At 34.5% G+C, this 12,500-nt stretch overlaps 1 protein-coding gene across 1 annotated transcript in view; it reads right to left on the bottom strand.

The window, feature by feature from the left end:
• LOC115218507 overlaps window positions 1-12,500 on the bottom strand; it is a 98,141-nt gene that overhangs the window by 70,039 nt on the left and 15,602 nt on the right. Inside the window, exons 2-3 of the mRNA XM_029788366.2 lie at window positions 7,734-7,912; window positions 4,368-4,497 (exon numbers count right to left, since the gene is read on the bottom strand). Of these exons, the coding sequence (XP_029644226.1) occupies window positions 4,368-4,497; window positions 7,734-7,912 (309 nt within the window). The remainder of the gene's footprint in view (window positions 1-4,367; window positions 4,498-7,733; window positions 7,913-12,500) is intronic.

The following is a 12,500-nucleotide window of genomic DNA, read 5'->3' as shown; positions in this document are numbered from 1 at the left end:
GTGATTTGACATTGGCCGTTATTAGAACAAAGGAGAAATAGCATTGAAGCGTCACTCGTATGCAAAAGCCTCTGTTGGTATTATGGCAGAATGTAATGGGTTAGGTTAATTCAATACTTACTACTGGCATTATTAAACACAGAAATGTGCAAATCAAAATTGAACTGAAAGTATTGAAGTGTAACTCATACTCATTATAAGATTCCTTAGGTGTGTACTTATTCACTTCATTATTATTTCATCTCATTAAGGCGACGAGCTACTAGAATCGTTAGCACGCCGGACAAAGTGCTCAGAGGTATTTCGTCCGTATCCACGTTCGGAGTTCACATTCCGCTAAGGTCGAATTTGCTTTACATCCTTTCGGACGCGATAAAATAGGTATCAGTTGAGGACTGGGGTCGATATAATCGACTTTTCCCCTCCTCTGAAATTGCTGGCCTTGTGCCAAAATTTTACACCATTATTATTCCATTTCCGATTGGCCAAGCGAACACCCGTCAATTTAGGTCAAATTTAGTTTAAACTTAAACTGTCTGATACTATATATAATATTTGTGAACAAACTAGAAAAGCTTTGTGAGTTACGGAGAGAACGCTACTGTGGAAGAGTCATAGTTTAATAATAACTGTATAACGATATATCATAACAAAATATATTCTCCGATTTGAAGCGACAATTTTTATACTATATATAACATTTATAAAGAAACCCATATATTCATGAATTGTATATTGAAAACCTCTAGAAAGCATTGTTAATATGTGAAGAGTTTTAGCAGTAAGAAATGGTAGTGGAGGTTAAAATTTACTTACACATACCTTTTATATAAAACAGGATATCGTATGTAAAAGTTAATTTCTAAATTATCTTTTTCTATTCTTCTGACAATTTTTAATTTGTAGCAATTTATGAAGATATAAGATACAAGAGAAAACCAGTTTCATTGATTAAACGCAAGAATTGAATATGTGTCAATTAAAAAGTTTCCAAGATTGAGTTCTGGGGTTGAAAGTTCAAGATTTACTCAAATTAACTTTTAATAGAAATAAGAAGTTTTGTAGAGTATTTATTCAAAATTCATCGCAGAAAACCAGCGTTTTTATTCTTTATATGAGAAAGAGAAGCGAAATTGTAAACTTGCCTAGACAGTGTCACCAAAGTTATTATTATTATTTTTGCTGGTTTTCGTCTATCATTTACACACATATAATCAATAAATTTCCTATGCTTTCAATTACCTACAAGATTAAATACAAGACAAAAACCTGAAACGTTTTTAAATTCACATCTTTTTTCTATATTTTGAATGGAGTAAATCAATTTCTTTGCATCGAAATTAGAAATCAGATAGATTCCGTTTTTAAAATCATTACATATCACAGCCAATATTTATTTTTTTGTAATTCTTTAGTTTAAAATTGGTGATTGGATCTGCTATAGAAATAGAATATCAAACTCTGGAATATTGGAGTTTTAGCTTGTTAGGTGAATATGATTTTCTTCAAATATGTTACAGTTTGTTTGCATTAATAATACAATAGATAATAATTTTGGTAAACATAAACTAGGATCTACAATGTAACAAAATAGATTTATTAATGCCTCTAATTTAGATTCCAATAACGTGTTTATAATTTCCATCATTATGTAAATACAAGGATGACGTAAAGAATTGTGAAAGTGGTTCAGAAATAAAAATAACACGATTACATTATATTGGCACTTCGTCGGTTGCGACGACAAGTTTTCCATTTGATTCAATCAACGGAATAGCCTGCACGTGAAATTAATGTGCAAGTGGCTGAGCACTCCACAGATACGCGTACCCTTCACGCAGTTCTGAGGCAGATTCAGTGTGACACTGAATGTGACAAAGTTGGCCCTTTGAAATACAAGTACTACTCATTTTTTGTCAGGTGAGTGGACTGGAGTAACGTGAAATGAAGTGCCTTGCTCAAGGACACTGTGCGTCACCGGGAATTGAACTCATGACCTTACGATCGTGAGCTGAATACTCTGAGCACTAAGCCACGCGATTACACTAAAAGTGGGGAAATTAGATGTGGAACCGAAGAAGTAATTAATGAAAATTGAATTCGAGACTAAAGTCAGTCTTTTTTTTTTCAGAATACAGTAATCTTTCGCCATATCGCGGTTCACCTAATGCGTTTCACTTATCGCGGTTTATTATTTAAGCTTACATTGATTCCTTATAAAAATAATTCTAAAAATATACAGCATTCTTTCTACTTCGGAGATTTCACCCATCGCAGTGTGTTTTGGAACGTAACAATCCTGATGGTCGATGGATTACTGTATATCCAACGTATTTGCCACTGATAGCATACATAGTTAAGTACCCTATTCTAATATTTAAAATTGTAACTCATTTACTTTCAGTATTGATTAAATAGAGACATACTTGCAAATATATAAAATGCTGTTTTCGCTAAAGAAAATAACCGTGCAAAACGTGCTTTTCCAGTATTAAGTTTTCTGATATTTGTTTGTAAATGTTTGCCGTAGACCAGATGCCTGGATGGGTGCGTTATCATCTGCAGTTCTACACTCATTACGAGAAATTCAATTTAATCCACTTGTGTTGTATTTTCTTTATATACATTTATTTGCACAGTCTTCAGTTAGTTGAACTTTGGAGAAGCGATAGCAATTTAGTTGCCTGTTAATTACACGATATTGTAAGGTGGTGGCACAATATTTACTGCGTCTTTGACTTTGAGAAAAGATGTTTTTTTATAAATATTCACTACCTTACAAAAATTGTATTGGCTAAGGAAAAAACACTATAAGCATATTCAGAACGCTGTGTCATAAAAGTATCTCCGTTCTCTTTGAGCATACTCAAGACTAATTTAGGTTGGGCAAAATGAGTAAGGCAAATTAAGGCAAATTTACCTCTTCATTTGTCTAAATTTATATTGGAAAAAGACGCATCCTCATCTATGTCTATCTTTAGACATGAGAAAATTTCAGAAATGTAGCAAAACAGTTAGATGTCTATAGCACATGAAAGGGGATCATGGGAAAATGACACATGATATGAAATTAATGAAACTCCACTAAATATAAAAACACGACTTAAAATATTCTCGGCAGCTCCTTCACGATCTGCTGCAGTGGCTCTCTCCCTGATATATTTACGCGCCATGTTGTTGAAATAAAAAATTATTGAAATTATTCATTACCCACTTTGCCCCGCATTAGGCAGTATTTTTTTTTTTTTTTGAAAACTGAAAATTATCAAATTAGTGTGGGGAAAAGTGACGTGGAATCCAACAAAGAAAAGGATTTTTGATTGTTTAACACTCAAAATTATCCAGAGGGTTAACAATAATTTCAAAATTTCGTGAGATAATAAGTATTTTTTGTAGAGCTCGAAGATGAAAGCATAAATAACATTTGGTTCAAAATCAATGGAACCAAGAAATCGGTGGCATCCTGTCGGACTCGAACCTACATTTTCTGTAAACATGACAGACAGTCTAACCACTATACCAAGGCAATACTACAAATTTTCTCCGTCTATTTATGAACTTCCATATTACAAGAGTTGCAAGTCGTTTACATTATATCAATTAAGAAAGTTTGAGAGATATGAAAACATGTATAGCTTCTGTCTATCAAATTCAACTCTTAACCATAATAGCCCTGTATTAGTATCGGACACCGAACTATGTAGCTGAAAAGTAAAGCCTTAAACCATCCGGGTATATGTGCGCTAAAGTGACCCCTGCACTGGCATTTCAAGTTATTCTATTAACTAAAATAATGAATGTTGGCGGGCGAGGTGTAAATGAGTGCATACTTCACAAATTACAAAGACTACCAAATCAGAGATCTATTCTGGTGGTTTTGTTACTATCGAGATGTTTCTCTTCCAAACTTTAGGTTCAAAATTGTGCAAAACTATCAATTTATTCAAACATCAGTTGCGTAAGTCCACATTTAATCAATTCTATAGGTTGCAAATCTTACCATGTAAAAATCAAATAATATTTACTGTATAAATAAAAATCCTCTTATACTTGCCGAAAAATCAAATAATATTTGTTGTCGTGTGATAACCTGACCGACCTAGCTATAAGACGTTGTTACACATCGCTGGTCACAATGCGCTTTTGCATTTTTAAGCATTCAAATGATACCATCCCGCTGGCTACGCAGGCAGGCCAACATCTGATCAAATTGGGGTTGGAACAATGTGAAATGAAGTGTTTTGCTCAAGAGCGCAGCGCATTCAGGGAATCGAACCCACGACCTAGCGACCGTGAGTGAAACAGCCTGACTACTAGGCCACGTGCCTTCACAGTACTTGTATTAACAAAAGCCTTTTTATACTCACCGGCATGGTGTTGATGGAGAATTTTAGAGGGTTTTTAGTTCCACCGATGTCAGAGGTAAATTGAATTTCATTTTTCTTTACTGCTCCTGTAGTTTGCTTCCCAAATTCACATGTGTCCATGCTACTTGACCTACATGTGTATAGAAATGAGCATTATATACACTTGTCTGTATTGTATTGTGATGTGGTCTGATAGCCGTGTCCGTTAGAGCAGCTTTCTGCGATAGCCACGTTTTCTGAATTCATGCATCTCTATATGTATATATTACATACGTATACATACACACACGCACACACACACACGTGTGCACACACACTCACACACGCATGCATACATTCAGAATGCATACATACATATATATATATATATATATTTTAACGTATCACATCGAAGTAGTGCAGTTTAGGTTTCCTAATACATGCTGTGTTATTTATAAATATTACACACACACACACATACATGGATACATGCAAACATACACAGACGCACATATGTACATAAGTGTGTATGCATGTACAGAGAATGAGAAAGAATGGGAGAGATAGAGGGATGGGAAAGTTAAAGATATCTATAGACAAAGGAAGATATTACATTACATAGCTACCTATCTATGCCCAATTTCTGTTAATAGTATTATGAGGAACAACATTTGTGATCTGCTATTCATGTACAGGTATATTTGGAATTGTTTTTAGCATAATCGACAAAATGTCAACTCGATAGGTCGTCGCCAAACCGACACTTTCTACATGATCAATGCACTTGATAATGCTATAAATTGGTATAATGTGATGATTCGGAGAGATAGGGCTTGTTTCGTGGACTTGATTTTAAACTGAATCAGTCAGCCAACGAGTGAGTTATTTAGCGTTAATTAGACACAATATTTCCTCAAGTCCTGCAGATTTGATGCATTTTCCTAATAATTCTGAATGATTACCATGAAAAATGATGATTTCTCGTTCATCCAAAATACATTTGCTTTAAATCACGGCAAAACTTGGTTTTGAGATAAACCTGCGACGATTTCATTTCAATCGAAGGAGAGGAGCTTTCTCCGTCCGGGTTGCGGATCCGTGGAACAAGCTGCCAGACGAGATGGTGAAGATGCCGACGACCGCTTTTTTTAAGTCTCCCTTGACCTCAAGTGGCCTGAACTCTTTACATGAACACCACCCTGTACTTAACTCCATGTCCCCCTACATGACCTTGCTATTTGCTTTTGAGCCAAAAATTAACTAACTAACTATGTCTTTAGCTGAGTAATAACAGGGGAGTAAATAAGCGATCTGTCTTCAGCAAGCAAGTATGGATCAGATTAAAAACTTGGATCGCCAGCAGATGACTTTTACTATGAAGAAATCATTCTATGATAGGAAAAGAAATAATTTCTTGCTTTTAATCCAGGCTAGAAAAGTATACATTATTCGTACATTTATCATTAATTTATCTAAGGATGCTAGTTTATTCAAGTTAGGACATAAACTGTAGGAAAACAAGTTTGAACACAACAGCTAGTTTAATGCAGTGGTCTTTTGTTTCTATAGAAAGATTACTTTTAAATCACCCCAGACAGTTTCAAAAGTTATTGTCCAGGGAAATTAGCCATATTAATGTATTTACACATTCCATCAACAAAAGTTTCATTTATGCAAATTGTATTAAATTTGCTCACGTTTTCACGACGCCATTTTATAGCAGAGACGAAACCAAATATAATTTATTTTCTATTTAAAACTTACAAGTATGTATTTTGTTTGCCGAGTGGTTATCCAAATGATGTAAATACAATTCGATATATCGATCCTGATTAGTTTTATCCTCTTGGTATTTATTATTTCTCAAGAAATTTCTCCAGTACGTGAGTAAATTTTACTATGTTTTCTCTGAAATAAAAATCTGCCTAATTGGTAATGTGATTTCTTGCATACTAATATTTCCACTTCGCGGGAGAAAACTTTGGTAATTTGACGAGTTATGCAAATTTTAAACAGTTTTCTAAATTTGACCAGTCTTGTAAATGTGGAACCTATTGGAGTTACTTTGATTGAGATAAAATGAATAAAAAAAAGTTAATGAAATAAATGAAATAAAGTTTTCAAACGATAACTCAACAAATATAATTCCGATGGCTTAAACAAATAGCTGCAGATCTTAAAACCTAACCAAATCATGAGGATACGTATTCTGTAGTTATCCTTGGAAAGATTCCTGTTTCAGTCCATAAATAGGCTTCTTAATGAAAAATTATAAATCTGTCTATGTTCGTTTTGTTTTTTTTTGACTAGAAAAGTTATGGTAAAATTTTGCGTATGACTAGTTTATAAAAATCAAGTTACAGATGGAGCTTTGTGGAGTTAGTCTTTTACTTTGCTATTCTTCTATACAAAACCTGTAAACTAAATCAGAACTCCAATTTTAGAACCAAGTCTGATCAGTGCATGACCGTCTTGCTATCGCATATATACGATGAACAGAAAATATTAAAATACTTTTGTTTAAAATGAGATCCTGTATTTGTAAATAAAAAAAGGACCCAATATTATGAAACGATAATCTGTTATTTTGTCAGTTACAGAAACTTTAAACTATTTAGTCAAACTTTATTGAAATGCAAACTATTCACAAATTAGTATGCTTAAAATCCTGTTATATCGAGTAAGTGGTTTTTCTATTTGCAGGAATTAGTAAATGTACATCAATGATAATTATAAATTCGTACTAATATAATCATATAAAGGTTTCTATAAGTTATTAACTTGCATGAGCGTCACCGATATATCTGGCGCTGACATTGTGCATTTAAAACTAATCATTACTGTAAAGTCCATTGTTCTCCAAGCAATAATCGTGAGACTGAAGTCAGTGTTACAAACGAACAAAACTCTCATCTAGCTTGTAGTGTTAGAGCTTATATTAATCCAATATATCACCAGACGGCATCTGATTAGAGTTTGGTTGATTGAGCGATTGAAATATATGTGCTCGCCGAGAAGACGTCGGTAAAACCAATCAACAAACCTGGAAAATTCCTTCAAAATCATAAATGTGCTTCAGTTGCGAAGAATAATTGATGAAATACGTTGCCTAATATATTATCTTGTAGGCCGAAAGTTAACTAATCTCTAGTAAAATAAGCAACAGCATAGTTTGCTCTTAGTTTTTATCTCTCTGGAATCTGAATCCAAGTTCAAATGCGATCAAATAAATTTCTGAATCGATAAAATACGTATCGATCCCTTCCTGGTATCAAAGTATTCTTTGTTGGTCTATGAAGTAAGGGTGTCAATATTATTGTGAATATAAATTCGATTTTTTTCTAAATTTATATTATTACAATGCAGAAGAAAACATGCTAAACTTACTCTGTTGTGTTCCCGATACATATCTTGAACGCATGGTCGCATTCGGTACATTCGAAAGACCAAAATCCCTTGTAATCACAACATGAACCGTAAAAAGTATTTCCAGTTGGATTGACAAACTTAAGCAATTTTATTTCTGCTGTACCTTTTGCTTTGGCACCACAAATTATGAGCAACACCTGAAACGAAGAACATACCTATTTCCAGTTAGAAATATTGATTGAATCTTCATGTACGGGTGGGTGCTGAAAAGTTCCTGGGTTTGGGTAAAAGAAAATACAGATGTATCATTTGACTATGATTTTATCCAACATATTTCCCACTCAGATTCACACACTTATTGCAGTGCTCCTTCAGTTTTTCTAAGCCCCGTGAAAGAACTTGAAAATTCGGGCCTCCTACCAGGCCTTTTGCGATACCCTTAAAGCCAGGAACTTTTCGACACCCTCTCGTATATTACAACTATACAGTATTTTGTTTAGCTCTCTATCAACTCAATTTCGAATTTTTGGATTGATTCATTTCTATGGAGACACCATTAATCAAAGAACTAGGCATTTATTATTGCTAAATTCTTAGTATTTAGGACATGGGTTATTTAATCCTTCCTGATTCGTTGAATACCTTCTCAGGTTTATCAGTTCAATACACTTTTGACTATTGTTTTAAAACATTGAGCGTTTTACTCTTTCATATCGGGGTTGATTTATTAATATTAGACACCAGTATTCTATAAAACAGAATCAAATATCATGAATTGTCCACGCAATTTTCTTTATTGTTATGAACCTCAAGAGTACAATTTTTAACAATTGCTATTATTTAGTAATCCCAGACTGTCAATGCATTTTGACTCATTGCTTAACCCAATCTTTATGTATACGTTTTATTCATAGTTAAATGGTTTAAGTAAAAAGATAGAAATGTTTTGGTCATGAGAATACAGTGCGGCACTGCTCAAAATTATGCCCTCGAAGCTTAAAGCATACATCAGTTTCGTTATGAGTCTCGCCAAGAGTGACAACAAAACATTGGATTTCTCACTATTCAAATGGGACATTGAATGATATTGTTTTTTTAGTCAAAATACTTTTGTAGTAAGCTCATGGCAAATCGTCAGTGATGCCGGTTTAATTCTAGATTAAACTAATGGACTATTACTCTTATCTTGCCTCCCTCGCTTGTGTATTGCATTTCTCCATAGGTTTCAGCCTTAAAAGAACTGGAATATAACTGATTGAATTTCGCTTGACACTCATAAAGTGGAAGCCTTCAGAGCTACTAAACTTAACTTCTAAATTCTTTTTATAACAATGGCGACTTTTTTCACAAAATTAAAATTATTCTCAATGTACATTTTCCTTATTGTATTACTTATTAGATTATTGCTCTTGATATTTGTAGTATCACACAACGAAGTTATCATACAGCATTTATAAAATAGGAAACTTCTCCGAAGCGTTTGATACATTGAATGCTATTAAAAATGGAGAAAGCCAACATCCTAAAAAGATACTTTCTTAAGTCCTTACGACACTTAAGTTCTCACGACACTCGTTTATTTCTTCTTGAGCCTGCCTGTGGAATAATCATTATCCATACAGATCACTAGGTTCTTGAGATTACAATTTAACTAACGCTAGTTAATTAAGCTCGTTTCTAAGTAAAAAGTCAATAAGGATCGTCGGTGTTGGACGTATATTGGCCAACAATGTTCGGTTGACTGGACGATATGAAACTTACCTTAAATTTGTTTCGTCTGTGAGGGACATTTTGAACTTACATAAGATCACACAAGTCATTTGAGACAATTTCTTGGAGATATAATCCCTTGAAACCCTTGAAATAATTTTGGTTTTGAAATAAATGTTATTTACACCTGTATTCACTCATAACATTCCTTCAAACCGATGCATGCATAAATAAATTAATACTTTGGAATTGATGTCCCGACTTTATATCATGTCGCATCGCATTTTCTTCAGTCCTGTGGGTCCATTATGCAGCTTTTGTTTTGTCTCCCTTAGGTAAAACACTTGACTTAATCTTGATATTGTTCGTTAAATACGTGCAGTGTAAATGCTGAATAGTTTGAGGAATTAGACAAAACGCTAACTGTTCACTTCTTCAAATTTCAAATCTTTTATAACTATCGCTCTCCGATCGCTCAGCTGTAAAAGTTTGTTACGTAAAATAACAGTTAAATCAATGCAATAAAGAGATAAACACTAGAAAAAGCAAAGTCAAACTGCACCTAAAGAATCCTGAAATATCTAGAAGCATGTTAATCAGAAGAAAATTGAAATGGAAACGTACGACTTAAGGTATATCTGCTTGGCTATGCATTTTTTTTCTCAAAACATTTCAAATAATCTATCTAGTTCTCATAATGAATTAAGAAATACAGTCGTTTCTTTTATTTCGCTAAGTCTTTCTTCAATTCCAGGTCGATAAAATAAAGTGACTGTGAAGTGCTGGTATCCAAACGATCACGCAGAATTTAGCTACATGTACTTGAACTCTGCGTTCAAATCGCACCAAGGTCGACTTTGCTTTCCATTATTTCGAAGTTTATCAGTTAAGAACTATTTAACAATCCTTTCTACTATGGGCACAGGGCATGAAACCTCGAGGGGGGAGATAATCGATTACATCGAACCCAGTGCGTAACTAGTACTTATTTCCTGAACCTCGAAAGGATGTAAGGCAATGTCGATCTCGTCATAATTTGAACTCAGAACATAAAGATGGACGAAATATTGCTACGCATTTTGCTCGGTGTGCTAACGGTAATGCCAGCTCCCCACCTTACCATTTAACAATGAAACTGATTTAGCTAATTAAGCTCATTCTACACACTACGTAGCCTTCTGACGATATTACACACCACTAATGTATAAACTTCACCTTTGCCTCGCATGCTTCCGGGAGTGACAGAATATAGTATCAGACAAACACTGGAGTCGATTTAATCAATTATATTTCTCATCCAATTGTGTGTGCTGGTACCAATGCTGCAAATCATAAATTGTTATAATGAAACCATGCACAGTGTTAGTGTCCAAATCAAGACAATTATGCTTTATGCTGGCCCCCATGTGTCTGTTACATTGTTATGCTGCCGCATAAAATTCTTCGTAACGAATTCATACTTTCATGTTCGTCTTTCACTTTCTAAAGAGATTTTTTTCATACGTTGTCCGCTTATAATATTGATATATTGATATTTGTTGAATGTCCTCTTGCTAGTCATAAAATACAGCAAACGCAAGGGTTCCTACTTCACACTCAATATATCTGTCACACTTACTTCTCTCAACCTTTCTCTCCATACAAATATTTATATATATATGTGTGTGTGTGTGTGTGTGTGTGTGTGTGTGTGTATGTCATTATTCAATTTTATTTCAAGATTTGTTGCAAATAGAGAAAGAGCCGGTTTCTAACCTAGATTCAAGGCTCCTTCATTGGAATTTCAACATCAACCGAGTATTTTTGTATGTGTGTATGAATGGACGGATATATGTATGCGTGTGTGTGTATGTATATATGCATATATATAAAGTTAATCCAAACATGAAAATACAAATATATATATATATATACAATCAATGCATATGTATATACATATGCGAATTACATATGTGTATGTGTGCGTGTGTGTACGTGTGTGTCTACCTGTATATGTATCGATTTATTGTTTTTATAAATAGTTAAATATATATATACTTTTTTTTTTTGCAAAGATGAACTACCTTCTACCAAAGAAACAAACTTCTATGACTAAAATATAGTTAAAAATTACGTTGTTACATGAGGACTTAACAAAAATCTTGTTTACTAGTTTATTTCCAAATACTATTTGTATAGTGTCGAATAAGCTGGGCACTTTCTTTGCTTGAAAATCCAAGTATTTTCGAGTAAACATAACCGAGCTCGCCAATATCTATTTCAGTGCGTGTGTGTGTGTGTGTGTGTGTGTGTGTGTGTGTGTGTGTGTGTGTGTGTGTGTGTGTGTGTGTGTGCGCGCGCGTGTGTGTGCGTGTGTGTGTGTGCGCGCGCGTGTGTGTGTATGTCTATCTGTGTGTATGTATGTATGTATGTATGTGTGTGTGCATGTGTGTGTATGTATAGAGTGTTATGAATAGTGGCTTGCTCACTAAGACGCAACATGGCTTCTGTCCAGGAACAAGCTGCCTCGCACAACTACTACGGCATTATGGCTGGCTTCTGAGATTGTAGCTGTGCTGTTAAAGTGTGGATGTGATATACCTCGATTTTATCAACGCCTTCATGAGAGTTTATCACGGAATGATATGGCACAAACTGCGTTTCTGCAGTATCATTGGTAAACTAGAGGAATAGGGGGCATGTTTTTTTTCAAGAGGTAGGAGTTAAGCAATAGTAGTCAATGGCATTCTCTCTCTGACGAGACATAAATATTCCGGGGGATCTCTCGGAGAAGTGATCTGTGAACCCTGCTACTTGTTGGGGCGCTGTTAGACCTACCATCATTCATACTCTTAGCTACACTTACGAGCTGTGCTGATAACGCAAACGTATCACACGCAGTCAAGGACCCTGAAGATACCTCAAAACTATATAAAGATTTGAATGCAATATATGCTCTAATAAAAACAATATGCTACTCAATGTTGATAAATTTCAAGCACTCCGCTACCGCTCCACAAACAGACTGCAATTCGTATATGAAAGACTAGCATGTATTGCAATGCCAGAGGAAGCGTCGGCGAATCGTTCCATGTG

This window comes from Octopus sinensis, linkage group LG13, assembly GCF_006345805.1.
Source record: "Octopus sinensis linkage group LG13, ASM634580v1, whole genome shotgun sequence".
NCBI classification, from domain to species: Eukaryota; Metazoa; Mollusca; class Cephalopoda; order Octopoda; family Octopodidae; genus Octopus; species Octopus sinensis.
Note: the sequence above shows the minus strand (reverse complement) of the source record. Positions and strands in the feature narration are given on the sequence as shown.